Raw genomic sequence first — 25,620 nt, 5'->3', positions numbered from 1 at the left:
GGCTTCTGGGGAAACTCAAAATGTAGAACCCTAAACTGAGCAAAACCCTTCACTTTAACTCTGTAATGAGGGTAGAGCAGCACACTGAGCTGTGTTGCTTGTCATGGCCAGGTACAGCTCCAATACAGATAAAGGCCATGACAACCTGTGACAGCATGATCATGTTACTGTGCCGACTTACTCTGTGACTGCTTATTCTGTGTGTAGCAGGCAGCGAATATATTTGGAGAGCTTTCCCCACGCTTGACACCAGAATAGCTTCCCTCGCATCTCAGCTGAGGAGCCTTGTTCCCTTTTTGGCACTGCAGTTATGTCTACACAACAGCTGAGGGCGCATACCAGCGTGGATAGACACACATTATTTTTTTTTTATGAAGCTTGAAATACATAGCTGTCCTCATCTTTTAATATAGAGTAACAGCTGAAAGACACCTCATCCATCCCAGTATGCAATGCTACACAGTCTAAGATGGAGCGCTGCATTCTGGGGCCTTGAGCCCCCATCGTGTGTACCTTCTGTGTCTGTATTAAAGATGAGGGTGGCTGAAATCTGCTCCCTTTGATACAAGTTAGGTGAAGCCCTAAGGTCTCTGATATACTGAGAGACCTGCCTGCACTGCATTCCCCACTGTCTCTTCACGGTCCTTCACTTAAGCAAAGCTCAGGCGCTCCTGCCTTCTGCATTACCATCTTCTCACTGGGATCCCATCAGCAATCACAGAAAGATGGCATAAGTGAAGGACAATCAGCTCTCATGGTGAGATCTTTGAGGAGACTGATATTCCCAGGACCTTGCTAATGTGGTCTATTCATGATCAGTCCAGAGGGTTCAGATGAGTGCAGCAGCAGGTAGTCTCTCTTTAAGAGCACTTAGTACCAGCTAGCCCAACATAAGCTTTTAGATTGGCTGGGCTCCCCCTCCTTCTGGAGAGAAGACAGGCTCCCAGCTGATAACAAAGGGCTTCCACCCACTATAATTAGGAAGATAAAAGCCCACAGAGCAGAGGCTTAATTGGAGCAACCACAAAAAGAATGTTTATGCTGCAGGTTTCTTCTATGTTTTTTTTTATGCCACTTTTGTAGCTTCTGAGGAAACTCAATGTAGAATTGATTTCTCTGGGCATGGAATTTCCTTGGGTCTTTGCAGTAAGATAGGACGGGAATGCTGGGGATGCAGCTGCTGGTGGTTTCTTGTCTGTAACCCTTAATGAACAACTTGCTGGAGGTTACCAGTGTGGACAGTTTGAGGGGTCCCTGCTCACATGAGGACATGTCTGCCTGACAAAACTACCTAAGCAGTGGGCCATGTGATGCTTCTTGCTTACAGACAGGGTAGAGCGGCTGAGTGACCTGGACGATGGTGGAGGAACTTCCTGGGTTGTAGGAAGAGTCACTCCTGGTCATGGAATTAGGGGAGGAAGCAGTCGGCACTGTTGTTGCCTGTGCTTGACTTATTCGGGACTAGAGGGCATCAGACTCCAAAATTGATAAATCTGGCACTGTCACCAGCTCTAAATTAAGTACGCTAAAGCCACAGAACCTCCTTCTGAGACTTCCTATGAAAGTCACCTAAAACTGGCTGCTCCTCATCTCCCTTTTTTGAGCACTGATGTTTCTTTTAAATGTGTACAGAGGTAACCAATAGGCAGAAATGCTGACAAGAATCCTCTTTCTATCTGGCTGCGGACAGATCTAGTCCAGCCTGTCAGAGAAGAACAATGCCTCCTTCATTTCTGCAGAGGACATCAGCTTATTTTGGGCCAAGTCCTTCCAGGTGCGAAGTGTTTCCAACACCTTTAAGGGGAGGACACTCATCCTTCACAAGCGGTCCAGTTTCATGAGAGCTGCTCCTTGTCAGCACTTCTGACTTCTTCTCTCTCTGCAGTTTCTACCCAAGGCAAGGAGTGCACGTGAGTCACCATGGCAACCAAGCAGCCCCCACCTCTAATGAAGAAGCACAGCCAGACAGACCTGGTGAGCCGACTCAAGACACGGAAGATCTTGGGAGTTGGCGGGGAAGACGATGATGGGGAAGTTCATAGGTCTAAGGTAAGAGCCACCTCTTTGCCCTGTGATAATGTTACAGTATTCTGATGGGTGGGGTGAAGAACTTGGGTGGTCCTAAACAGAGACACAACAGGGGTCATGTTCTTTGCCACACCACAGTGGGTAGGGTTGTCAGGCATCCAGTTTTCAACTGGAATTCCAGGTTGGAAAGGGACTCCAGTGACTGAATACAGCTGACCTGGATATTGAAGGTCCAGCCACTGGCACAGCAGGGTCCTGGCTCCAGGCTGCTTCCAGAAGTGGATGGCATTTCCCCACTCTGTGTGGCCACTAGGCCAGGAAATCTCCTGTGCTACTGTTGGGCATAGCATGACCCTGGCTATGCCTTTGCCTACAGTCTGGATATGCTGGCTGCTTCCAGGAGCAGTGCAGAGTCAGGGCAGGCAGTGAGACTGCCGTAGCCCTGTTGCACTGATGACCAGCAGCTGCCTGAGGTAAGCACTGCTCAGCCAGAGCCCATACCTCAAATCCCTTGCCTCAGGCTGGAACACCTCTTGCACCCTAGTCCCACTCCTTGGTCTGCTCCCCCTCCTGGACCCTCAGCCCCTCATGCCCAGCTAGGTCCCTCAGCCCCTCTTGCATCCAAGCCCCTTTCTCAGCCCAGAGCCCCCTCCCATGTCCTGAACCCTTCATTTCTGGTTGCTCTCTGCCCCAGCTGAGTGAAAAAGGTAAGGGTGGGGGAGAGTGAGCAACAGTGGGAGGAGGGCTAGAGTGAGGGAGGTGGTTAGATGTGGCACTTGGAGAAAGCATGGGGAAAGAATGTTTAGTTTGGTGTACTTAGAAAGTTGGCAAGCCTAATAGTGGGGGGGAAAGGGGTTTGAAAAAGCATCTTACAATGGGTCACACATTGCGTGTCCCTAGGGAGAGAACTAGGAAACGTGTACCTCCCTCATTGCCATCTTTCAGCACAAAAACACTGTCCTTACTTGAGCAAAACCATCATCCACGTGGAAGGGAGAAAGCAAAAGGAGTGGGAGGGGAAGAAGTCTAGCAACCTGGTTCTGAAGCACATGGTCTTTGGGGCTGGCTAGATGTTTACAGTGATTGGTGATAGACTTGGAGAGAGCTGCAGAGGACAGATGCAGGGAGATGCTCTGTTTCAGGAATCTCCTGTGGCATGCAGATAAATGAAAAAGTCACTAAAGAGACATGTCTCATGGCTTTTTGGCCACCCCTTTGTCATTTCATTGCAAAGACCAGATAAATAATGGGATGAGGCTCAGCTCGCAGCTCCTCTCTCCCTTGCCCTGCCTGAGACCAAAAAAAAAAGGTGGTAGAGAGGTACCCAAGGCAAAAGCCCCACATCCAAACATGCCCTGAACTTTGAGGAAATTGAAATCTGAACCATGCAGTTTGGGCATGTCTCTAGGATAGGCCAAACCAAAATTCTGGACCAGGATCTGGACTCTGAGGCTCATACCTCTTTAGAAGATGCAAGTTCAGCTGAGGAGAAGATTGGTTTGGGTGGTGGGGTCTGGTCTTTGTCCTGGGGGAAGGGACTAAACAAAGGGGGGTGCCTGTTTCTAAAATCTTTAGTACTTTGATCTGTGGAGCAACTTGAAATGTGATGGGGGTGGGAGTAAGGTGCGTGTGTGTGAAGAAGGAGGCAACAGAAGCATGTATGTGAGGAGGGGAGATAGAGATGTGGAGAAAGGCAAGGACTGGCTAGAAACTAGGCTGTGATCCCTGAACTCCCAGCATTGGCTCAGATGCAAAATATAATATCCCATCCCCCAAATCCCCCGCAGCATAACCACCACTGGAGCCCACACGCTGTGTGTGTGCTGGCTCCGACCATTTTTGAATCTTTTCCCATCCTTTTGGTGCAGCAATCTTTTCAGGAAGTGCTTTGCAACAGAGATGCAGCCACATCTGGCGTGACATATAGTGGAATCACAGCCATGGGTGGAACTGCCAGGCCTGTGGGGGCGGCAGGGTCTGGAGTTTCAAGCTGCTGCTCTCACCTTATTAGAGACGATGCTCTCTACATTTGGGAATATACATAACTTTGTGGGTGGTTTATAGTCTCTTTCAGAACGTAGTCAGACATACACGTCCATCCATTCCCCCCCACCTCTTGCTCACACTGACACACACGCACATACCCTTCATCTTTATTTTTGCCTCTTTCACCCTCTCTCACACACACACACGCGCGCGCGCGCTCATACAGAGATACAGAAACAGAGTTCTCCTGTCAGCAGTATCGGTGCAAGAGCAATAACCTAGCAGCTTTTGACAAGAGATTGCCAATGCCAGGGGTTGCAAGACACTGAAGAGCGGAGACTGACAGTTGCATGAAAAAATTATTCATTGGGCTTGATCCTCACTGAGTTCCTGCTGGGGACACAAAGGTGGCTCTAAGATACCTCTCAAATATCAGGGTCATATAGGGGCTGGTCAGAGCTGCTACAGAGGCCTTGTCTGTACTTACCAGAAGATCGACACACTGTGGTCAATCTTCTGGAGTTTGATTTTTGCGCATCTGGTGAAATTGCGGCAAAATCACCCGCTCTGGGCTCGATAGTTGATCTCTGTACTCCACGCTATCGCATGGAGCAAGGGATGTCCATGCGAGACTAAAGAGGCTCAGATCTCGCTAGGGAAGTAAGCTGATTCTGATATGTCGATTCTAGGTACACAAATGCTATAGCTAGAACTGCATATTTGAAATCAACATATTTCCCTAGTGTAGACTTACCCAGAGACTGATCCCTCAAAGGCTCCTAACACTGGCCCATGGCTGACAGAGCAGTACACTCATTCATTAACCCTCCTCACCTCTATCACTCCGTATTTCCACACTTATCACCAGAAGCTTCCGCTCCGTTAGAAGAATCTTCAACTCGTCCGTTCAGTTGTATATCTCACTGGAGCTTGATAAAAGGGATTTAGCTGCTGTTGTGGTCAAGTATCTGGTTTTAGGAGTAAGAGATGAAGGACATATGTAATTGAGTCACTCTCAGTAGACTATTGTCCACTTCTAATTCTATCGGAATTCTTTATCTAAATCACCTTCACAGTGTTGGGGGGCGGGAGAGTGGGGTGGTAAGAGATAGGCCTGCCCAGTTAAACGTAGCTAGGGCCCTACTAAATACAGGGTCTAGTCTGGGCAATGTCATGGTCATAAGATTTTTAAAAATTATGAATTTCATGACATCAGCTGTTTAAAGCTGAAATCTTACAGGTTTATAATTGTAGGGGTCCTGACCCAAAAAGAAGCTGTGCAGGGCATTGCAAGATTATTGTAGGGGGTGTTGTGGAATTGTTACCTTTACTTCTGCATTGCTGCTGGCAGTGGCACTGCCTTCAGAGCTGGGGGCTGCAGAGTAGCAGCTGCTGGCCATGTGCCCAGCTTAGAGGGCAGAGATACCACCAACACAGGTGCAGAAGTAAGGAGGGAAAGTTAAGCTATGCCAGCCCTTCCTTCTGCATTGCTTCTGGGATGACACTGCTTTCAGGGCTTGGTGCCCAGCCAGCACCCGGTCTTCTCCAGCCCCCACAGCTCAGAAGGCAGTGCAGAAATAAGGATGGCAGTACCACCACCCTCCCAAAATAACCTTGTGACCCACCTGCAACTCCCGTTTGGGTCAGGACCCCTAGTTTGCAAAATGCTGGTTTTCCCTCATGAAATCTGTAAAGTACCAGGTAAAGGCAAACAAAAGGCCAGACTTCACAGGGGAAAACCAGTTTTCATGGTCTGTGAGACTCTCTTTTTTTAATGGTCATGAATTTGGTAGGGTCCTAATAATTTCTGTCCAGACTTTCTCAGGTGATGCTTGTTAATGAGAGAGGCAGGCACGTCTCAAACTCCCAAATGCCAATACACCCAAACTTTCAGGGATGTTCAAAGTTCAAATCCAGCTCTGAGCTTCACAAATGGCTCTGTTTTGAAAGGACTCAGGCACCCATCAAAGCTAGTTCCTGATTCTAATTCTGCAAGTTGAATTCCGTTTTGGAATTGTTAACGTGAGACATAGCAAGGAGGGAAATGGGCATTTGGCAGTGCTTGAGGAAGAACAGTAACACTTCCTTGGGTGGGAACCTGTATAGGAAATGATCCCCTGGAATTGGGTATTTACAGAAAATGTCCAATTCCCTGGTATGTTTGACACAGAGAGTTCTATAATTGTTTGTCTGGAGCTTAAACCAAAACCTCTGCATGGAAAAGGAAAGGACAGTCTTGGTGTATTGATCAGGGGATGAGAGATACCCACAATGCTAATGGAGACTTGGTATCTGAAAGCTGGCTGGAATATAATTGGAAGGGACCACTGATCTTTCAGGGCTTGTCTTCGCTGCCCGTCCAGCCAGTGGGTAGTGATTGATCCAGTGGGGGTTGATTTGTTCCAATAAATTGACTGCTGGGCAGTCTCTGGCACTCTACCAAAACTAGAAGAGTAAGCTGACTTGATGGGGGAACATCAGCTGTTGACTTACTGCAGTGAAGATGAGAAGGTGCTGCTAGGTACTTGGCCTTGAGCTGTGTTATTCGTGTGTTCATGTTGTTCATGACTTAGGTTGATGGCCTGGGGTAGCAGAGACAAGGCCTCGCGCTCTGAACTCCTTCCACCTCTACTCTAATTTGTAGAACCCTCTCGCCAGAGACTGCTGCTGTTGTTTCTCTCAAACTTTGTTAAAGCCTGGAGCTGGGCTATCATAGCAAGAATAAAGCAGCAATGTAAGCATTGTATACTCTGCTGTTCTGATATGCTAAGGCGGGTTGTATACTGCTTTCACATTCATGGATGTGAACTCTGCCTTTAAACTACTAAAGTGCCATTGGCATTTTATTGTGCGGGCACCCATTAGCTGACCTTCAGCTGGTGCTTTATGCACACAGCACATCCTGTCAATCTGCTCCACATAATCTGACTCATGTAGCCCTGAAACTGGTGCAATTAGTTATAAGATGCTTCTGGTGCCCATGGAACATTGGGCTGCAAATAGATGAACGGAGTCTTTTAAAGAAACAAAACACCACCGGGGGGCGGGGCGGAAACCAACCAACCCTGGGTCAGGGAACTGCCTTGTGCTCCTCTGGAAGGCCACCTTAGACTCGTCTTCCCATAGAACATGGTTCTGTTGAGCATTGTCCATGTCTACCACGTGGGACTAGTGTGGCTCTGGAGGGCAAAGAAACAGAGCACTTACCTAAGCTTGGCTCCATTGTTAGTAGCACTCAGTCACCCTTAGGACCTTTCCCTATGTGCAGGAAGTGACCCTAATGGGAATGCAAAGCTGTTTTTTCCTCTCCAGCTGAAAAGTCTGGCTGGAGACAGGCAGGAAGCTGCCCAGAGCTGCTTGTATCATCTTTGTTCTAACTTGCTTGGTAAAGGTCTCCTTCCTTTGCGTAGTGGCCCCTTTGTTTCCATTGCCTTGTGTGTCTACAGGGAGACCTTTCTGCTGTGGTTCTCTTTTAATCTCCTAAATGATCCCTTGCTGGGCTCCTGATCCATTCTGGAACAGAACGGAAACCTTTAAGGTTTGCTTTCTCCTCCCCACATCTATTGACCTAAAACTACTGAACTTTGGTTCCTTCCTCTGCTTCATGCCCTGGAGCCGAGCCAGTTGGACTAGAATCAATGATGCCAATCGGACAGATCCCATTTAGGAAATGTGACCTTTGGCTCTGTGGAGCTGTGTTTATTCTAACTGTTTTAAAGGAGTGCTTGCCAGCAGGATACCTACTAGAGCAGGGGACTAAGGGTGTCACATCTGAGATAGGACAAGCAACTCAGACTAGCCTCTCTTCTGCTCCCTTTCTGTGGCTCCAGTCTTTTGCTGGTGCTCATTTACTCCTAGTGGCTCCTCAGGTGTTTGGGGGTACCGCATAAAACAGCCGTACTCATTGTCAGGATACCTCCATCTGAGAGTCTTAGGAACTGGCCCCTAGGACTATTGGCTGTCTCTGAGGATTCATGTTTCTAAGGGGTAGAATCTGGTGAGCATGGTATTGCAAAGAATAAGGAGTTTTGAGTGAGATTGAGGCACCTTGCTAACTGTGTGAGCAAATGTGGCTGCCATTCTAAGCTACCATCCTGCCTGGCACGTGGAGAGAGAATATTATTTTATTGGTGTCAGCCAGAGTCTGATGTAGAAAAGGTGTGAAATCCCAGAGGGAACAGGGATAATGCTATCCTTGTCTATTTGCATTAACCCATAATTCCTAAAGGTGTCTGGTCCCCCTTACCCTACCTCTGGTGATGGGTGTCACCAGAATAATGGCTCTCAAACTGTGGTCAGAAGACACTTCTGGGTCGTCTCCAGAATGCAACACTTCAAGGGAAGTGGGATCCAGGAAGGGGCTGCTTCTAGTGAAGGCATCCATCTACAGAATGGATGTAATGGAAAATCATGGCCCTCTGCAAATAGCTGTACAGGCAGCTGTCACTATCCATGTAAACAGAGAGCTGTTGCCTCCCATCCATAAGAAGAGACCCTCCATGTGGGGAAGAGTTTAGATGCTGGATGGGGTTGGATGCATCTCTTATCCTCAAACTGACAGATCCTGTCTGCAGAGGGTTGGAAGTAGGCTGTTCAGACACCTCATGTGTTCTTGTTTGAATTTTAGATCAGTCAAGTCCTGGGCAATGAAATAAAATTTGCTGTGCGGGAACCCTTGGGGCTCAGGTAAGTTTCCACAGAGAGTCTGAAAACTCGGGCTGCCTAGTAGGGAAGAGGTTGCTGAGATGAAGGGTGGTCTTGGGCTTAAGTATTTAAGGAGCTGTTTCCTTTCTACAACTCACATGTACAGCCTTGCTTCCTCCTTAGCCTGGCTAGCCACAGAAGGATGCACCTGGGGGCTCCTTGTCAACACAGGGAGGCATATATTTCTCGTAACAAGACGTACGTGCTGATGGGCTGAGCTAGGTGGCTATACAGGCACTGCCAGGATGGCCGTTAATATGAATGTCTCAGTTGGAGAGGTGTCTTTCCTCATGCAGTATGTGTGTGGATGTCTCCTCTGCACTAAGGGGTGTAATGAATGATGTCCCCTTTGCAGTGGGTGGTTTGAATTCCCTGTGTGGGCAGGAAGAGTATAACATAGCATACAACCAGGGCAGGCCCATCAAAAAGGTATTAGTCACCTGTGGAGTAGGGCCCAGATCTTCCAAGGTACTTACATATCTTAACTTCCATTGAAGTCAAGGGCGGGTAGGCACCTATGTTGCTTTGAGGCTTTGGGCTTAGGTGTCCCTTGTGTAATGGGGGCGGGGGTCAAGGGAGGGTTCGTAGTCTTGTACAGAATGTAGGAAGGGTTTCCCTATGTATGAAGCAGAGCCCCTGGCATGCACCATCATCTGGGCTTTTATACTAGGCCTCTGCCTCAGGGTTATGTCTGCACCCGGAATGTGGATAGAGCACCTTTGAAATAAAAGGGGAAAATTTGGCCTTTTGAGCCATTGCCAAGCCGGTCCTGGGGCAGTGACTTGTATAGGGTGAGAAACCTGCATGGCTGGCTGTGGACCTGGGCATTATTTCACAAGGCAGAGTTGCAGACTCCCAGAGAGTCCCAAGTGAGGACTGGGAGTCTAATTTGTGTCCCAAGGTGCACTGGGGCTTCTGTTGTGACATGGATTGACGATGAGGTGGGTTGTAGCAGCAGAAACTTTCAGGCAGTTGTGAGTAAGTTGTTTTTTTTATTTTCTTCAAGGACACAAAAAATAAGGGATTAAAAGGATTTGGAAGATTATGCAGCCTTTTGGCTACAGGTAGACGTGCAATGTCTTGTAGGAAAGGGTGGGAAAATGGGTCAGGCTTAAGAGTCTTGAGTGACTAAGGGCAAATAGTGGGGCTCCATGAGCTGATGTGTTTGGGGTGGGGATTCTGAGCTGTGGTGTGCGGGGGATTCTGAGCTGGTTGTATAGTTGACCTAGGTGACCAGGTGCAACTTTTGGGTGCCCAGCCCTTTCTGGCTACTAATCAAGCCTTGTTAAGCTATAAGAAGAGATGCTGAATATGCACTGCCCCAGTACATCAGTTCTAAGGAGATCTGTCCTTGATCCATTGATTTCAATGGCACACAGTCAGGCTCCAAATGCCCCTTGTAGCTGGTAAAGGCTTCCTCAGTTAGATTGTGTTACAGCTAGCCAGGAAATCCCTTGGTAGTTATGTGTTGCATATTGGCTGCTTCTAACCCGAGACCGCTTCTCCAGCATGATAAAGAAGAGCTAACACACTGAATTCCCTTCACCCTGATCTTGTGGGCGGGGATGCTGCTGGGATTTCCCTGGGGCTGCATGCTTGGACAGATGGAAGAGTGAGGGCCTGAGGAATCTCTGTGCCTCTGATTTGTGTTTCTCCCCACGCAGGGTCTGGCAGTTCGTCTCCGCCATCATGTTTTCTGGGGTCGCCATCATGGTAAGTGGGAGAAACGTGTCCAGGAAGAACTCGGCCCTGGGCTGCCACAGTGCAATTGTGACATAGCATTCTCCTTGGCTCTATCCATTATTCTATCATCACCACCCTCCAGCAGCTGCTGCTGCTGCCACTTTCTCTCCATGGCCTGTTGTAGACTGTCTTTGTAATGAGTTTTACCAATAGGAACAGCTTGTTAAGGAACCTAACCTCTGAGTCCCAGTATCTAGTAGTAGGTTCATAAAACCCCAGTTGGCAGCAGGGGTCTCGGTCACAGAGGACATCTGGAGCCTATAGCTTTCTAATTCCCTCTTTCCCCCATAGGTGACCCAAAACAGCCAGCGCCCCTGTTGTACCATATGTTCTCTCTGCCCCAGGGGCAGCTGCTGTTCTTCAAGGGATTTGATCTTCTTCTTTCTCTTAGGCTCTTGCTTTTCCCGATCAGCTCTATGATGCCGTCTTTGAAGAAGAATCTGTCAACAGCAAGACTCCCATCAGACTGTATGGAGGAGCCCTCCTCAGTAAGTAGTGCTGAGACTGAGCGTAGAGATCCACAATCTGTGGAACTAAATGAGGAAGATGTTGAGAAGCTGAGGGAAGACCCCTAATGGCAGGAGGAAGGAAAGTTCTGCACCAGACATAACCTCAAGCCTGGGCAGGACAGAGCCCGGGTAAAGGCCTCTTCATCAAGTTGTTTCACAAGAGGTCCCCAAGAAAATCCCCTCGCTCCATACCTTCTCTAGCACTGTATTGCACAACGTGAGCAAAGGCGATTCCAAGCTGCCACGAATGGAGCGATGGGATGTTCATTAGCACTGATGGAGGCAGGGGAAATGCAAGACTCGATGGGCCATTGGCGTGATGCAGAACTTTAGGGAGATGGGATATTGGGCTTCACAAGGCACCGGTAGGGTCCCAGTGGGGACACTTCCCTTCTCCCTCTGAGGCTGGAATCTTTGGGGAAGGCAGGGCTGGCTCCCCTGCTCCTTCAGCCTTAGCAAGCAGGGAAAGAACTGGAATGCTAGCCCAGCCTCTTCCAGAGCCGTGTTGTGGGGAGGAGAAGGTGGCAGTGAGGCTGGAGGAGCTGAAGGTGGGCAGTCTGGGGAAAACATAGTGCTGGCAGCTCTCTTGGGAATGATGACGAGGAAATTGGTTTTACTTGATTTCGGACTCCCTTGGTGGCATGTATTGTGGGGAGGGGAGACGCCTGCCCTCCTACCTTACTCATACCCATACCATGCTTGGCTCGCTCTTTCTATCTGTGTGATCTTGAGGCTTAGGCACAGAGGGAGCGATGGCTGCAGAGAGAACCTGCTTCTGACAGTGGATCCCGATGCAAGGTCCCTTAACGGTGGCAGGGATTGCCCAAGTTGCTGTGCCTGGCAGGCAGGAGAATCAGGGATTGTGGTACATAGGAAAACCTCATATTGGCTGCCCATCTCCTCTCCTTAGCCTGCAGGAGCACCTAGTGGTGCAGAGTGGAAGCACCACTTACACAGCCTGCTCTTGGAAAACCCCCAGTGCTGTGATATAACTCTTCTTTTGGCCTCTGGTTTTCCTTTGTCTCCTCCAAACAAGGTCAGGCCAGGACTTTGCAGTCACTCTGCCCCAGAGCTGTTGAACAGTGGTGCTTTCTGGGGAGGGTACAAACATGACTGCACAATGCAAGGCAAAAGGCGTATTACTGGAACTGGCCTCTTGGAGATCTGGATTTTGGGACAGGGAGGTTTTTGCAGGGAGGTAGGCACAGACCTCCAGATGGTCCTCCGGGACTGGAATGTCATGAGTGTCTACCTCCCTGGCCCTGGGATTGCTCACAAAGAGTTGCTTTGGTTCCCTCTCTACCCCCGTCCTGTTAGGTGTGTCTGCATTACATGCATACATTACCTTAGCGTCTAGGTGCAGAGACAAGCATGGTTACAGGATTCAGGCTGGGGCCATCAAGTGGAGACAAGCCTGAGGGTGGATCCATCCAGATACATGGCAGAAATCCAGTCGGCAACTTTGGGCCATCAGAATTGAATACTCTGTTCCCTCAGCACAGCTCTATCAAGCCTATGAGTATCAGCTTGCCTGCTGACGGGGGAGCCCAAATGGGACAGTTGCCATGGGGCCTGGAGATTCTAAGGGGTGCTGGGCCTCAGACCACGGCCTCTGCTACTGCAGTGATGGCCAGAGCCCTGTCCCCCTTCAAATCATGGCTGGTGTGTTGTGCTGTGCACTCTGTGGGGCTCTGGGGACTGGGACGGGGGCCAGCACTGCAGTCTGGGTGGCTGAGGGTCGGCTGCCCTGTGCCCTGCCGCTTCCAGGAGTCTGGAGCTGACCCTCCACTCCTCCCACACACACTCTTTTGACCCCAAGGCCTGTGGTGGGTGTCAGCCCTGCTGAGTGTCAGCCCCATGAATTCGTTGTTGCTGCTTCTGAGGTTCCCCATACAGGGGTCTCCAAGCTGCCCCTTTCCCCCACAACACCTCTCAGCCTGCAAAGCAGTTTTTCTATGTGCTCTTGCCTCAGGTCTCTCCCTTATCATGTGGAATGCCCTGTACACAGCTGAGAAGGTCATCATCCGTTGGACCCTGCTGACAGAAGCCTGTTACTTTGGGGTGCAGTTCCTAGGTGAGTGACTCCCTGGGATGGGGCAGGAGTAAGCAGAGGGGATTGGCTAAAGGATAGACCCATCTCTTCCCCACACAGCTACCCGGGAGGAAGGGAGTGCTGTGAATTTGCACTGTTTGGCATCCAAGGGGGGGAAAGTTTCTGCTCTTTTATTTACATGGGTGGAAATCTGGCATCACCTCACTGAATGTGTGGCCTTTTCTAGACTTAATGTAGTGCAGCTGAGACCACAAGTGTCCTCTAGTGTTCAACATGAGGGGAACTTGCCCAGTAGGAGGGCTGATGAAAGAGGGTACTGTAGAGAAACCAAAGTCATCGATGAAGACTGACACTTGCAGAGGGACCGTTGCTTGTGATACTCGGCTCTCCTGGACACGATAGGCTTGAGTCTCTGCCCCCTTGCTTCTCATGTGGTCATCCCCAAACTGGGTAACAGGAGGGTAAAGAGGCATAAAGCACTCCTAAGGCTACGTCTACACTTACCCGGAAGGTCAGCGGCTGCTGTGAGAATTTGTTTTTGTAAGCCATTGCAGGCATACAGCCGTCAACTTCCACGGCTCTCTGGCAGAAGGTTGACAGGAGCTGTCCTTCTGCCAGACTTCCTTAATCCTCACGGCTCATGAGGAGTTCTGGGGTCGATGTTGAACTGGGATGGGGGTGGCCAACACTGCAGTCTGGGTGGCTGAGGGTCATCTGCCCCCAGCCCCTGCCACTTCCAGGGGTGTGGAGCTGATCCTTCCTCCACACACACCCACTCTTGACCCAAGGCCTGTGGTGGGTGTTGGCCAGTGGGGACCCTCTTCTCATGTGGTCATCCGCAGCAGGGTAATAGGCCAGTGGGGACCCTGACTAGCCCAGCCACAGCCTGCAGCTGTGCAGGCATTTTCCTTCTGGAGGTCCCTGTTGATTGTACCAACAACTTCCAGCAAACCCTTCCCCCCACATCGCATAGTTCAATATGAATCCAACAGCTTCCTTTCCCTGACCCAGAGACTCCTGGCCAGAGCCTCTTGTACTGTCAGCTTTCCCTCAGGTTGTCTGTAGCCCATCTGCCTGAGAATCACCCTATCAAACTGCTTTCTGTAGCAATGTCTGTCAGCCTTAGCAGACATCAGCTTCTTATTGTGTACCTGACGCCACCTCAGCTGGGTCTGATAAGGCCCAGTACAAGGGCCAAAGAGCTGCTCTTAAACAGGCTGTGCCTCAGAACAGGCCTGGTTACTCGTAAAGGAGTGGACTGTGCTGTTACAGTAGCAGGCCCGTGGAAAGTGAGAACAAAATAAACAGCACAAGGCAGCGGAGAATCAGGCCCAGAATTTGGTAACTCCAGAGTGTTTTTCCCCACTGCCCTGCCCCACTCCCTCTACATGGGGTAGACAATATATTTTTGTGTGCACACCTATGAAATGCCAGATTGGTCCTCTGAACACTATTTTGCCATCAACACCCATTTTTCCAACCCACTTACCCCTCTAAGACTCCATGCCCGCCACAGCAAGCTGGAACGAAGTTCTCCAGTAAGGTTCTTAAATTGTTTGGCATGTGGGGGTGGCAGACTGGAAGTTCTATGGTAGCTTCACTTACATTACTGTGGAGGATTTTTATCACATGAAATGTGAAAATGAGGAAAAACATTTGGGACGATATGCTGTGATGTTAAATTCAGTATATTTTACACTGTTCACATAGGGTTACCAGTATGCCACAATTTCTTGTATAGGCAGCTCAGTCACATTGCCCTAGAGGGAAAGTGGCAGGTTTTGGATAAGGATATTTGCAACTTGTTACCTGCAGGAGGCAGTTATGTGTGTGAGATGAAGCATTAATAAAATATGCTTATCTTTTTGGAAAAAAAATCAGCAACAGAATTAAACTCATTTAACCTGTCATCAGTAGGCTTCAGAATTAACATTGAGGAGGACGTCAGGCTGCCTCCATGACAATGTAGCTTTCTTTTCTTCATTTAAAATTTCATTTTGGGGTAAAGCAGCATTAATCTAGGGCAAGGGGTAAACGCATAGCAAATTCTGTGATTGGGAAACTGCACAATACGTGGACTGTGTCCATATTCTCTGTGCAACTTACCCGACTGAATGGGGCCTCAGTATTCTATTTCTTCTAAGGGTTAGTTACAATTGCTTAACACCCCAGTGACTCATGTACGGTGTCAGCAGTGTTAGAATACTGATGAGCAGAAATTGCAAGTTTGTCCTGTTTTCAGGATGGGTAAACCCACTTAGAGACTCCCCACTGAAGGGCAAAGAGAACTGCACTGTGTGTAACGGCACTTTCATTTCACTACCAACCTGTGCCTTCTCTCCCTTCTTCTCCTTCAGTTACCACCATCACCCTGATTGAGAGTGACCGGATATCCACAGGAGCCATGCTCCTCCTCGCCAGCCGGATCCTCTTCATCCTTGTCACTGTTTATTATTACTACCAAGTTGGACGGCGACCTAAGAAAGTCTAAGCCCTGAGGCTTTCTGGGGGTGGGGGTTTCTGTTGGTAATGTTGCTTTTTTTTTTTTTTTTTTTTTTTTTTTAATGGTCTCTCTTGTTCTGAAGCACTTCCCTTTCTTTTCCACTTACTGGCATGAATCAGTGTGCAACCCCAGTGCTGGCCGTTGCCCCATGAGGCTCAAGGGGAGAGCGAACCCTTGTGATCCTCCTTCCTCGATCTTGGCTGAAGCAGGCAGGTACATGTGGTGGGGAAGGCCGACACAATGTAAGGATGAGTGAGGTGTGGCGCCAATGGAGGAAACTGGCCATTGGAATCAGCACCTCAGAGGCCTCTTACAGCAAAGCACAAAATAACAGCAGCACCTAGCACCAGACCCCTGCGGGGGAGAAGCAGCCAAGGCAGCTGGCAACAGACTCAACCTAGTCCCAGCAAGCTGGGCACCCACCCCTCACTCTTAGAGCCTCCCCCCCAGAGCGCAGAACACTCCTGGCCAGCTCCCAAAGGTAAGGGTGCAGGTGCAGCTCCAGTCAGGCAGTGCTGTGGTTTTCACACACAACACTTGAATGTGTATTATTCTTGCTGAGCGATGCTGTGGGAACACTAGCAGGATTGCAGGGCTATGCATGCAACCAGGAACAAGAGCGGCATCTTTAGTCCCTGTCCTAGTACAGAATGAGCCCCCTCTAGGGACACTCAGCCCCTAGCTGCAGCCAAATCAAGTGTGGCTCTCTCCAACTGGAGAGCAGCGGAGAATGAGAGCAGGGGGGTGGCGTTATGGAGAAATGCAAGAAGCTGCTGAATCATTTCAAAGTGAGAGGAAGCCTCCTTGTCTTGGAGGTTCATAGATGGGGAGGATGGTTGCTCCTAATATATCCCCCTGCCCAGCTTTAATTCCCATGACTGTAGCTTCCCTGCAGGTGCTGTTAGTGAGCTTTCTGAAATAGCTCAGCCAATGACACGTTAACTAGTATCCCTAACTAGGGTTAGATAAGGCCCTGCTTAACATACTCCCCTGATGCCTTGTCTGCAGGACCTCACTTTCCTACTGCTTGTGGAGCTGCAGGGACTAAGTCACTGTTCCCTGGGTAGCTGCAGGAACCTTCCTCCAGTAAAGGGCAGAACTAGAGGAGCCAGCTCATTCTCTCCATTCTTACTGCCTTGGTACCAATTTCCTTACGGATTCAGCCAAAAAAGAGCCAAAGCCTGAGCTCCTGTGGCTTTGGGATCCGAGTGGCTGGGCTAAAGATTGGCTGAGAAGGGAAAAGCACTTGGGTCAGCTTGCCTGCTGTAGCCATACCACAGGCATAAGAGGACACTTGTTCCCTGGCTGTTGTCTCCCTGTGCACTTGAGCCTGGGCAGGATTTAACCCTTGTTCCACAGCACTGACTCTTCTACACTTCATGACAATTCTGAAGAGAACACCCAGTTTCCTTCCCCTGCCCTTTCCAGTTCCAGCCTGCTTGTTCTCCATGGGGCGGAAGGCAAACAGAGAACAAGGACTTCTCCATACACCAACAGGGGGACCTGTTGCATAAAACCAATCTGTGCTGAAGACTTGAGAGAGAGAGGGAATGAGTATGGGCAGGTGCCTGGTGGTGGAGAAGCAGAACAGGCTGTGAACACAGCTAAAACGGCTGCACATGGATATTAGCTTTAAGGACCACTTCTTCGAATCAGAGAGGGGAAAAAAATCCCCGATTAGGGACAGCAGTGAGCATTCAAGGTAAAGCCAGGTGCAGCTTCCCTAGACTGCTCCCTCCAGACAGTCATTGCTTTCTTGCACTGCTCTTGGCCCTTACAAGGAGCTGCATGAAAGTGGAAGGCTGTGTGCATTTCATTTATGTGGGCCAGCCCCCATCCATGCCAGGTGGAAATGCTGGAAATAGAGGCTCTGATGCTAAATGGGATAATTTAAAAAAAAGGATAGTCAAAGTACAGCACCAGGTTCAACGTGCACCCTTAAGGGACATGTGAATGGGGCTGAGTGTGACCCGCTAGCAGGGCCAGAAGCTGACTATATATAGTTGAATATTCCCCATGCTCCTCAGGGTGAGTCTGGGGTGGAACCTTAAACTCAGTGGATCCTGGTTTGAGGGGTTAATTTCAGTTCAGCAGGAAGAGGAAGGCAGGATTTAGGAAAGGCTCATGCTGTAGGGTAGCACGAGAGCTGTGCCCCCGCCCCCACTGTACAGAAAACCAGCCAAAGTCCTGATGCTCTGCTCAAGATGTGAGAGAGCATTGCACAGTGTGAGCTGGTCTCTGACTCTCACTTGTGCACTAAATAAGGGACCCTGCAGCCTGCACGTGAAACCCAGCCTTGTAGTTTTTTTATGGCCTTGAGTAAGAAAATTGGGGGGCGGGGGCAGTACCTAGCCCCAACAGCCAGGTACTTTAGGAGCAGGAGGACAGCTGAGCTTAAGGAAGGAAACGATGGGGTTGTATGAAATTTGCCTTTGCCTCTGGTGGGGTGGGAAGTGGGGGGGGGGGGGTGGACTTTATTATCAAAGCAGCTGGGCATAAGGAGGAGGCGGTGTTGACGTCTTGTAATGTCTTCTCATGAGCCAGAAGGGCTATGACTGTAGTCATTCAGCTATGCTGGTGTTGCAAAACGTTCCTTGCTGATGGGCTTTATCTGGGAACCAGTCAAAAGTGGTGTATTTGCAGCTAGCCTGGCAGGGACCCATCCATCTCTCTCTCTCACATACACACAGAGAGCAGGTGAGCTCAGTGCACTTGCTGTCTCATTTAGCTTAATTTCAGGCATTCCAAAGGGGCGGTAAAGCTGCTAAACTACCAGAGATGCCCCAGCAGACTGCCTGCTTCCCTCATGGGCCAGGCAAGGTGTGTGTTGCCCTAACTGTAAGGGTGTCAGCCACCATGTTGTTCACAACACAACTGCCCCCCCCCCCCCGGAGGTGTGTGTGGGGTCAACTCCAGGCTAAGTTCTCTGGCATGAGGAGAACAGTGGCAATGGAGATTTTGGCCTGTGAGGGGAATACACTGCTGACCAATGTAAAGGCCAGCTTCCAGGAAGTGACAGGAGGCCAGAGCTGAAAAAGACCAAGTTGCTCTGAATGGGTTTTTTTTTTTTTTTTTTTTTAAATCTTGGGTTGAGCAAGCTGCCTTCTGGCTCCTGTTTCCCAGTGCAACGGCTGTGCTCTTGATGCTCTTGGGAGGGGGGCAGGGATGGAAAATGGGGGGGGGGGGGAAGAGGGACAGGGTTTGCATTTGTTGATGCTACACTGATAAGCCCTCAGAGCACATGGGCCAGGTTTGGTATGTACCCCTGCAGTGGGACCCCCCCCAGCCCCTTCCAGCCAATGGAGTGCACGTATGGCTACACTGGAGGGGGAAGGTGTAAATGCCAACTGAGACAGAGCTTGCTCAGCCTAGCCCAACACACACAGCTGCAGCGCTGGCAGCAGCAGGTGGGACCAGCTGCTCAGAGTAGAAGGGCTTTGTTTATTTTAGTGGCACATTTTGGCAAGGAAAAAAAAACCCACATTTTTGTTAGCGTAAGTAGGCACATTGCAAGATGATTGTTGTGGTGAAAAAATAGCCATTTTTGTTGATGGAAAACTTCCAGCACCATGGAGGGACTTTTGTCATTTTCCCCTCCTGCTGTTGAAGGCAAGCATGTTTTCTCACCACTTCTGGGCTCCAGGAAGTGGCCCAGAATGCCCAAGCAGCTGCTCTGGTCAGCAGTTTAAACTCCACTGCTCTGTGGCCAGATGACGAGCTACCTGCTCTACCTTGCAAGCCCTGCAAAATTTAAATGCATTTTCCTGCTGCCTGAGCACAGGGGAAACCCCGCCCCCCCCCCATATCCAATGCTCGCTCAGTCTGCAATGATTTATGTTGTCTTCCTAGGTGGTCCTGTCTGGCCCTTGCAACAAGCGCCATCCCACCTAGAGCTATTGGAGCTGATCAGTGTATGGGGAGAGGAGTCTCTCTAGTGTCCAGTCTGGCAACAGAGCAAGTGTAAATACACTTTGGTGACTTCTGCATGTCATCATTAGTTTCCTCAACAAAATTTGTCAGTGTGGACATATCTTCAGCCTATCTGGGGCCAGGGCTATGTACCCAGAGGGGCTGGCTAGCCAATGCTGCTGTAGTTACACCTCCAGTCTGAGCACAAGCAGATTTCTCTTTGCGCTACCCTGGAGCAATTTCAGTGAGTGGGATTTACACCTTTCCACTCCCGTGCAGACACCCTTTCTGAGATGTGTGTGCTGACCTCCCTGCCACTCCTGGCTGCCTGGAGCACTCAGCCATTAATGATGAGTAATTATAGGAAACGCCTGACCCCACTGGGCACAGTGAGTGGGATTTTCAGGCTCAAGGCTGGGTGTCCCAATGGGAAGGATCCAGGCAGCACTGGCAGGAACTTACCGCTGCGAAGGAGGTTGCTGCCATTTTGACTTGAATGGACGAGTTTATAGAATTAAATCCTACAGCTGGTATGAACTGCATATTAGCCATGTGTGGGTGCTCCTTCCACTCTGGAAAGTTAGCTTAGGTGGCAGCAGCAAGTAAAGGGGAGGATCTTGCTGAAATGTCTCAGGCCCGGCAAAACTTGTGCCTACAAGTGCAGTGGCAACTAAGTGGCAGCTTGGGCTAAAGCAGCCAAGAACACACATGGGAGGCAAAACTAGGCTTTAATCCCGGCTCCACCATTTCATACGCAGGTGACCTTGGCCAAGTCACTTCACCTCCCAGACATCAGTTTCCTTCTTTATGAAATGAATCTAATGAACCTGACTTACCTTGGGGATGGGTGAGCAGTATTACAAGATGTTTGTGTAGCCTGCTGCACAGCTGAGAAGTCTTATTCTCCAGGTGACTGAGTTCTGCCACAGAGACAAGCCTGCATTTGTGTGGTGGCTTTTTGCAAATTAACTTTGTAGCTGGTTTCTGTGTCTGCAAGGGACACAACTGGATTCATACAAGCCTAAACTTGAATTGAGGGAGCTTAAAAATTCAAGCAGATAGCTACAGTTCCCAGCATAACCCCTACTGTCCTCAGACAAGCTGGTGCTGGCACTGGAGAGGAGAAAGGCCCTCTAGTCCTATGGCCAATTCCTCACCTAGCCACTCTCAGGTTTTCTTGGATTCAGTTTATACCTCATCTTTGCCAAGTTTATTCCTCCTTTGGTGAAAAAGTGACTGTACTTAAAAGAACCACCACCCTGTGAATAGTGAAAATTAAAGATGTCCCACTGCACGGTCACAATATCTTTTTTATTTATTTATTTTTTTTTAAGAAATGCGCACGAACGGTGCAGAATGTGTCAGGCGCGTGTTCTGGTTTATATTACAAAAAATCCTTTCAATATAAAAAGCATTACAATAGGCAATACAGGATAAATTAGCTACACTATCTAATAAAAGGAACACTTAAAGTAGATTTCCACGTCCTTTCACACACAGGCTGTGTCCCAGGCACTCGCAACAGTAATTTAAGAGTTAAATAACAGAGGGGCAGGGGGTGGACTCACAGAAACAAACTGCTCTAGATAATTACACAAAAGGTGCATGGTCTCTGGGCTTGTTTCTACAGCATGGGGGCCATCACTCTGGTGACTTCATTTAGGTCACTTTTCGACACAGTTCTCAATTAAGGAGTGATTATACTTCAGTGTCCTGCACCCCAAAGAACTCAGCAGAAACTAAAGGGGAAGAAAGTTCTTCCTGCCTAGAGCTCTGGAAAGAACAAGACCCAGAATTGTTGATTATACAGCATGAGACCACAGACAGAGGCAGTGACACATCATGGTGGTCAAAAAACAAAACTTGAGCGTCTCACAGTAACAAACGATTCCCATCCAGGAATATCCTGTTCATTAAAATTCCATGGAGAAAATGCCACCTCTCCCCTTGACTTAGTCCCCATTGTTTCAGATGACCAAGATGGGGGAAACCTGTTAAAAGCCATCTCCATTTCTTTATTAAAGGGTGCTGCTTCCTGGTTGCTTGATTGTGTCTCAGGAGAACATGAGAATTCAAAATGATCTTAAACTGGAGAAATGGTCTGACTAATACAACAAAATTCAATAAGGACAAATGCAAATTACTGCAGTTAGGAAGGCTTAATAATTGCACAAATAGAAAAGGGGAAGTGACTGCCTAGGAAGGGGTACTGCAGAAAAGGATCTGAGGGTGATACGTCACCAACTAAACATGAACCAACAATATAACACTGTTTCAAAACAAAACAAACACCAATCATTCTGGGATGTATTAGCAGGAGTGTTGTAAGTCAGACATAAGTTAATTCTTCTGCTCTGCTCAGCACTGCTTTGGCCTGTGAAGCACTGTATCTGGTTTTGGGCACCACACTTACGTAAATGAGGACAAATTAAGAGAAAATCCAGCGAAGAGCAACACAAATAACGAGAGCTCTGAAAAACAAGACCTACAAGGGAAGACTGAAAAAATGGTTTGCTTAATTTGAAGAAGAGAAGATGCTGTTGACGGGCAGAGGAGGAAGAGAACACCACATGATAATAGTCTTCAAGTATGTAAAAAGTTGTTATAAAAAGGGAAGTGGAAATGTTCTCCTTACCCACTGCCAGGACAGGACGAGAAGCAATGATTTTAATTAAAATACAATGAGGGAGACTGAGGTTAGATCCTTCGAAAAAACTTCCTGTCAGGGTAGTTTAGCACTGGAACAAATTACCTAGGGAGGCTGTGGAATCTGTCATTGGAGATTTTTTACAGCAGGCTTTTAAGTACCTGGCAGGGATGGTCGAGATAATGTTTGTTCCTGCCATGGAATACAGGGGACTCAAGGTCCCTTCCAGGCCTACATTCCCATTTCAAACCCTTTAACGGGAGAACATGAAAGTTTCAGCAAGACTATAAAAATAGCCATATGGGGCCAGACCACTGGTTCATCTAGTTCAGTATCCTGTCTGCTGAGAGTAGACAATGCTAGGTGCTTCAGAAGGCATGAGCAGAAGTGCTCCATCCTCCAATTGCCCCAGGGGAGAATGAGAGAAGTGGGGAGATGGCAACTGCACAACAGGAGCAGGGACAACTTAAAAAGGAAACCAGGATGAGAGTGAGAGAAGACAATGGAAAAAAAAAGGAATGCTCTGTGAGAAAAGGGGAGACGCAGGAATAGGAGAATGGAGAAAGGAAAGGGTGGAGAGAGAACAGTCATTACAGGGGAGAAAAGAATGGAGGGAATCGGGGTGGGTGACGGGTGGGGGAAACAAAGCGGTAAAGAAATAGGAAAACCAAGGGGGAATAAGCCTTGGAAGGCAACAGTTAAAGTTCGCTGTTGTAACTATCCCTGTTCCTCCACTGGACTTTGCACATCCTGACTGAGTCCCCTTGGAGAGAAAAAGGGATTTGAATCACACTTGTGGTGCTGTTAGCAGAGGACTGCATGTTTTTGTTTTCAGTTACACAATCCCAGGCCAGACAGGGCCTTCCCATCCGTCTGCTAAATTTCAAGACCCAATTTGGGCCAAAGGGAACCTTTCACAATACAGAAAGAAATGAAGGGGACTGAAGGGAGAACTCGAAGAGGGGTTGCTCCTCCAGATCCCGAGAATTCTCACTTACACATGTTGGGCACCCAGCCAGTGCTACAGATACCGACTCTCAAGACTGCACACTCTTTCTGCTGTTTATGGCCTTTTGGATGTTAGCTACTCAAGGTCTAATGCCAGCTATAGACACTGGTGGTTCTTCCGGCTGCTATTTACAGTCCCTTCTGCACCTGCATCCACCCTCCAGGTCAATTAGCAACTCTGGTTTTTCCTCCCTTGGGACTCATTATCTCTCCAGTGTGGACAGTGTCTCTGTCTTGGTGCAGTGTCATGGCCTTTTCCCTTCATCTGCCTGTTTGTAGAGACGAACTGCAACTACTGAGTCTGTTCGCATCCTAGTGGACTAGCATGTTATGAATCAGTCCCTCCATGCCCACTCATCCTGTGGTGGGGCTCAACCTTCAAAAAATCTCCCATGCTGGACCATTAAGTGCAGCTGATTTTTGTTTAAGTGTTAGGAACAAATGACAGAGGCTTCCAGCAGGTGTGTGCAGCTACTGCCAGTTTTGCTGGCAAAGCCACCTTTCTCCTTCATTGTACAATGGCAGAATTTAACTTGAAAATGCACCATTAAAAGTGCTCCTAGGGGACATGGCCGAGGAGCCCTTTCAATAACATTTAACACAGCATCTGAGGCCTCTCACTGTTCAATAGCCCTGGCCCTGATTCCACCATTTCTCCACTGCTGATGTTATTTGTGGGTGGAGACTGATGTTCTTCATGTCCACACCCAGACCTCCCTCACATCTCAGAGATTTCCACGTTCCCAGGAATGTTGCATGAGGGGTTCGAATGTCCTATTCCCATCTGTCAGCAGCCTGACTCTTCACCCTGGTGCATATTACAGTTCTGGGAATTCTGCAATTTTACTATGGCTCCAAATGCAACAATTGCAGAATTCCCCCAAGACTAGCATGAAGTCAGGGCCCTTTGCCTATTAGTATGCAGGCTTGGTAGGCTTCACCATGGCCTACATTATCATGTGTATCTGCATAGTACCTCCGAGGAAGCTGCTGAGGACATGGACACAATTCTATCACTGTAAATGCTCTTTCCTGGCCTGGTGCCTCAGTCCCATCCTTTTGTAACCCTCGATCAAGGTCCTTACACAGGTATTTTCCCCAGGTTAAAGGGTTAAACTGATGACATTATTTAAACATCAAGGGGAAATCTCAGTGGATGAAACCTTTATAATCCAGGAAGCTACGTTAAAATTATTTCAGTTAATTCTACTCTTCTCAACCCCTTGGGACAAGCTAAAGGGAAACTTGCAGTCAAGAAATGAAGCCACAAGACACCCAAAAGGAAACAACGTGGGAGACCGCTACAAACGGGTGCCTCTGCCTCCCCACATGACTGGAAGGCACATTGGAACCCAACCTAGATAATTAAGCTAACAGAGCACAAGAAAGTACAAACTACAATTTTGCAGGCAGGAGTTGAGTGTCCCAAGATTTAGAAGACAATCAATGTGCCCAGGCTCTGAGGCTGGCAGGACCAACTATCCTGGACCAGGCCAATCATTTGTTAAAGGGGCGAGGGGTGAGATCAGGAACCCCTTGCTTTCCGCTCATAAAACACTGAGCATAAAACCAAAGTGGCAGAGTAAATTTAAGGAAAAGGGTGCACAGAACTTCTGATTGTGGTTCAGCCCTCTCCCAATCAATGCCTCATCCTCATCTTAATCTCCAAAAGGGTCACCTTGTGTCCTTTGGTGGGATTCCCAGGAAAGGCATGCCCCAGCCCCAGTAGTCCAACGAGGTGTTAAGTGATGGTAGTTGACCCTCCTTTAGTGAACATGTGCTTCCATTTCCTGGATGGCAGTTAACACTTTAGACCAGAAATGAAAATTAGTAAACAATGGTGGCCACAGTTTTCTAGGTACCAAAAGCCCTTTTTGTGTAGCCGTTTGAAGTCTGCCTGACTTCGACGCCCATACGCTGTGACTGACCAGCTTTTGTTTGGGTACTGAATCTAGACCCTGTGTTGCATTAGGCAGCTCGTCTCCTCCTTCAATACCTACGCCAATACGATTGAGAATACGCCAGGCAGCATCCTGCTCTGAGGGAGACCATGTCAGTTGCCGTTGCTCCCACCCACCCGACTGTCTCCGTCAGTCGCTAGTGCAATCAGCTGCACTTTGCTCCTAATTGATGGCTGTGCAGGTTGCTCTGGGAGAAGGTTGGCGTGGCGTCACCTTGTACACAGAACCTCAAAGTTCCAGCCCCTGAAGTACAATCCTTTTGGTCGTTCATATATTACAATCGCTTTTCGTTTCCATTTTGTTACCAAAAATAAAGCCCCCCCCCCCTTTTTTTTCGGTCTCTCTCTCTCTTCCAAGCACCTAGGAGCATGTCACTTACGTGGGGGGGCACCTTCTACTGGATCCTTCGGAAGAGACACATTGCAAAGACCATGGCAAACAGCTGGAAAGGGAAGGACAAACAAAACACAGCTGTCAGCTGCAGCTCACAGAACAACGAAAACTTACTGAGGCCTAGTGATGACGTCTTTCAGCCCAAACGAGAAGGGGATGCTCTGACAAGGCAGGCA

General features: G+C 48.8%; 2 protein-coding genes across 6 annotated transcripts in view; one reads left to right on the top strand and one right to left on the bottom strand.

Moving 5' to 3' along the window:
• The window catches only part of TP53I11 (tumor protein p53 inducible protein 11), a 54,628-nt gene extending 33,890 nt beyond the window's left edge, over positions 1-20,738 (top strand). The window contains exons 2-7 of the mRNA XM_074997541.1: positions 1,886-2,049; positions 8,642-8,700; positions 10,383-10,431; positions 10,853-10,949; positions 12,943-13,044; positions 15,381-20,738. Coding sequence (XP_074853642.1) covers positions 1,921-2,049; positions 8,642-8,700; positions 10,383-10,431; positions 10,853-10,949; positions 12,943-13,044; positions 15,381-15,514 — 570 coding nt within the window. The 5' untranslated portion in view covers positions 1,886-1,920 and the 3' untranslated portion in view covers positions 15,515-20,738. The remainder of the gene's footprint in view (positions 1-1,885; positions 2,050-8,641; positions 8,701-10,382; positions 10,432-10,852; positions 10,950-12,942; positions 13,045-15,380) is intronic.
• The window catches only part of TSPAN18 (tetraspanin 18), a 189,507-nt gene continuing 184,620 nt past the window's right edge, over positions 20,734-25,620 (bottom strand). For 4 of the 5 annotated variants that reach the window (XM_074997536.1, XM_074997539.1, XM_074997540.1 and 1 more), the window contains one exon: positions 20,734-25,493. In XM_074997536.1, the coding sequence (XP_074853637.1) occupies positions 25,446-25,493 (48 nt within the window). In that variant the 3' untranslated portion in view covers positions 20,734-25,445. The remainder of the gene's footprint in view (positions 25,494-25,620) is intronic. The other variant, XM_074997537.1, reaches the window with a different exon arrangement.

The sequence above is a fragment of the Carettochelys insculpta genome, chromosome 6 (assembly GCF_033958435.1).
Source record: "Carettochelys insculpta isolate YL-2023 chromosome 6, ASM3395843v1, whole genome shotgun sequence".
Lineage (NCBI taxonomy): Eukaryota > Metazoa > Chordata > Testudines > Carettochelyidae > Carettochelys > Carettochelys insculpta.
This window is presented reverse-complemented; position numbering and strand designations above follow the sequence as displayed.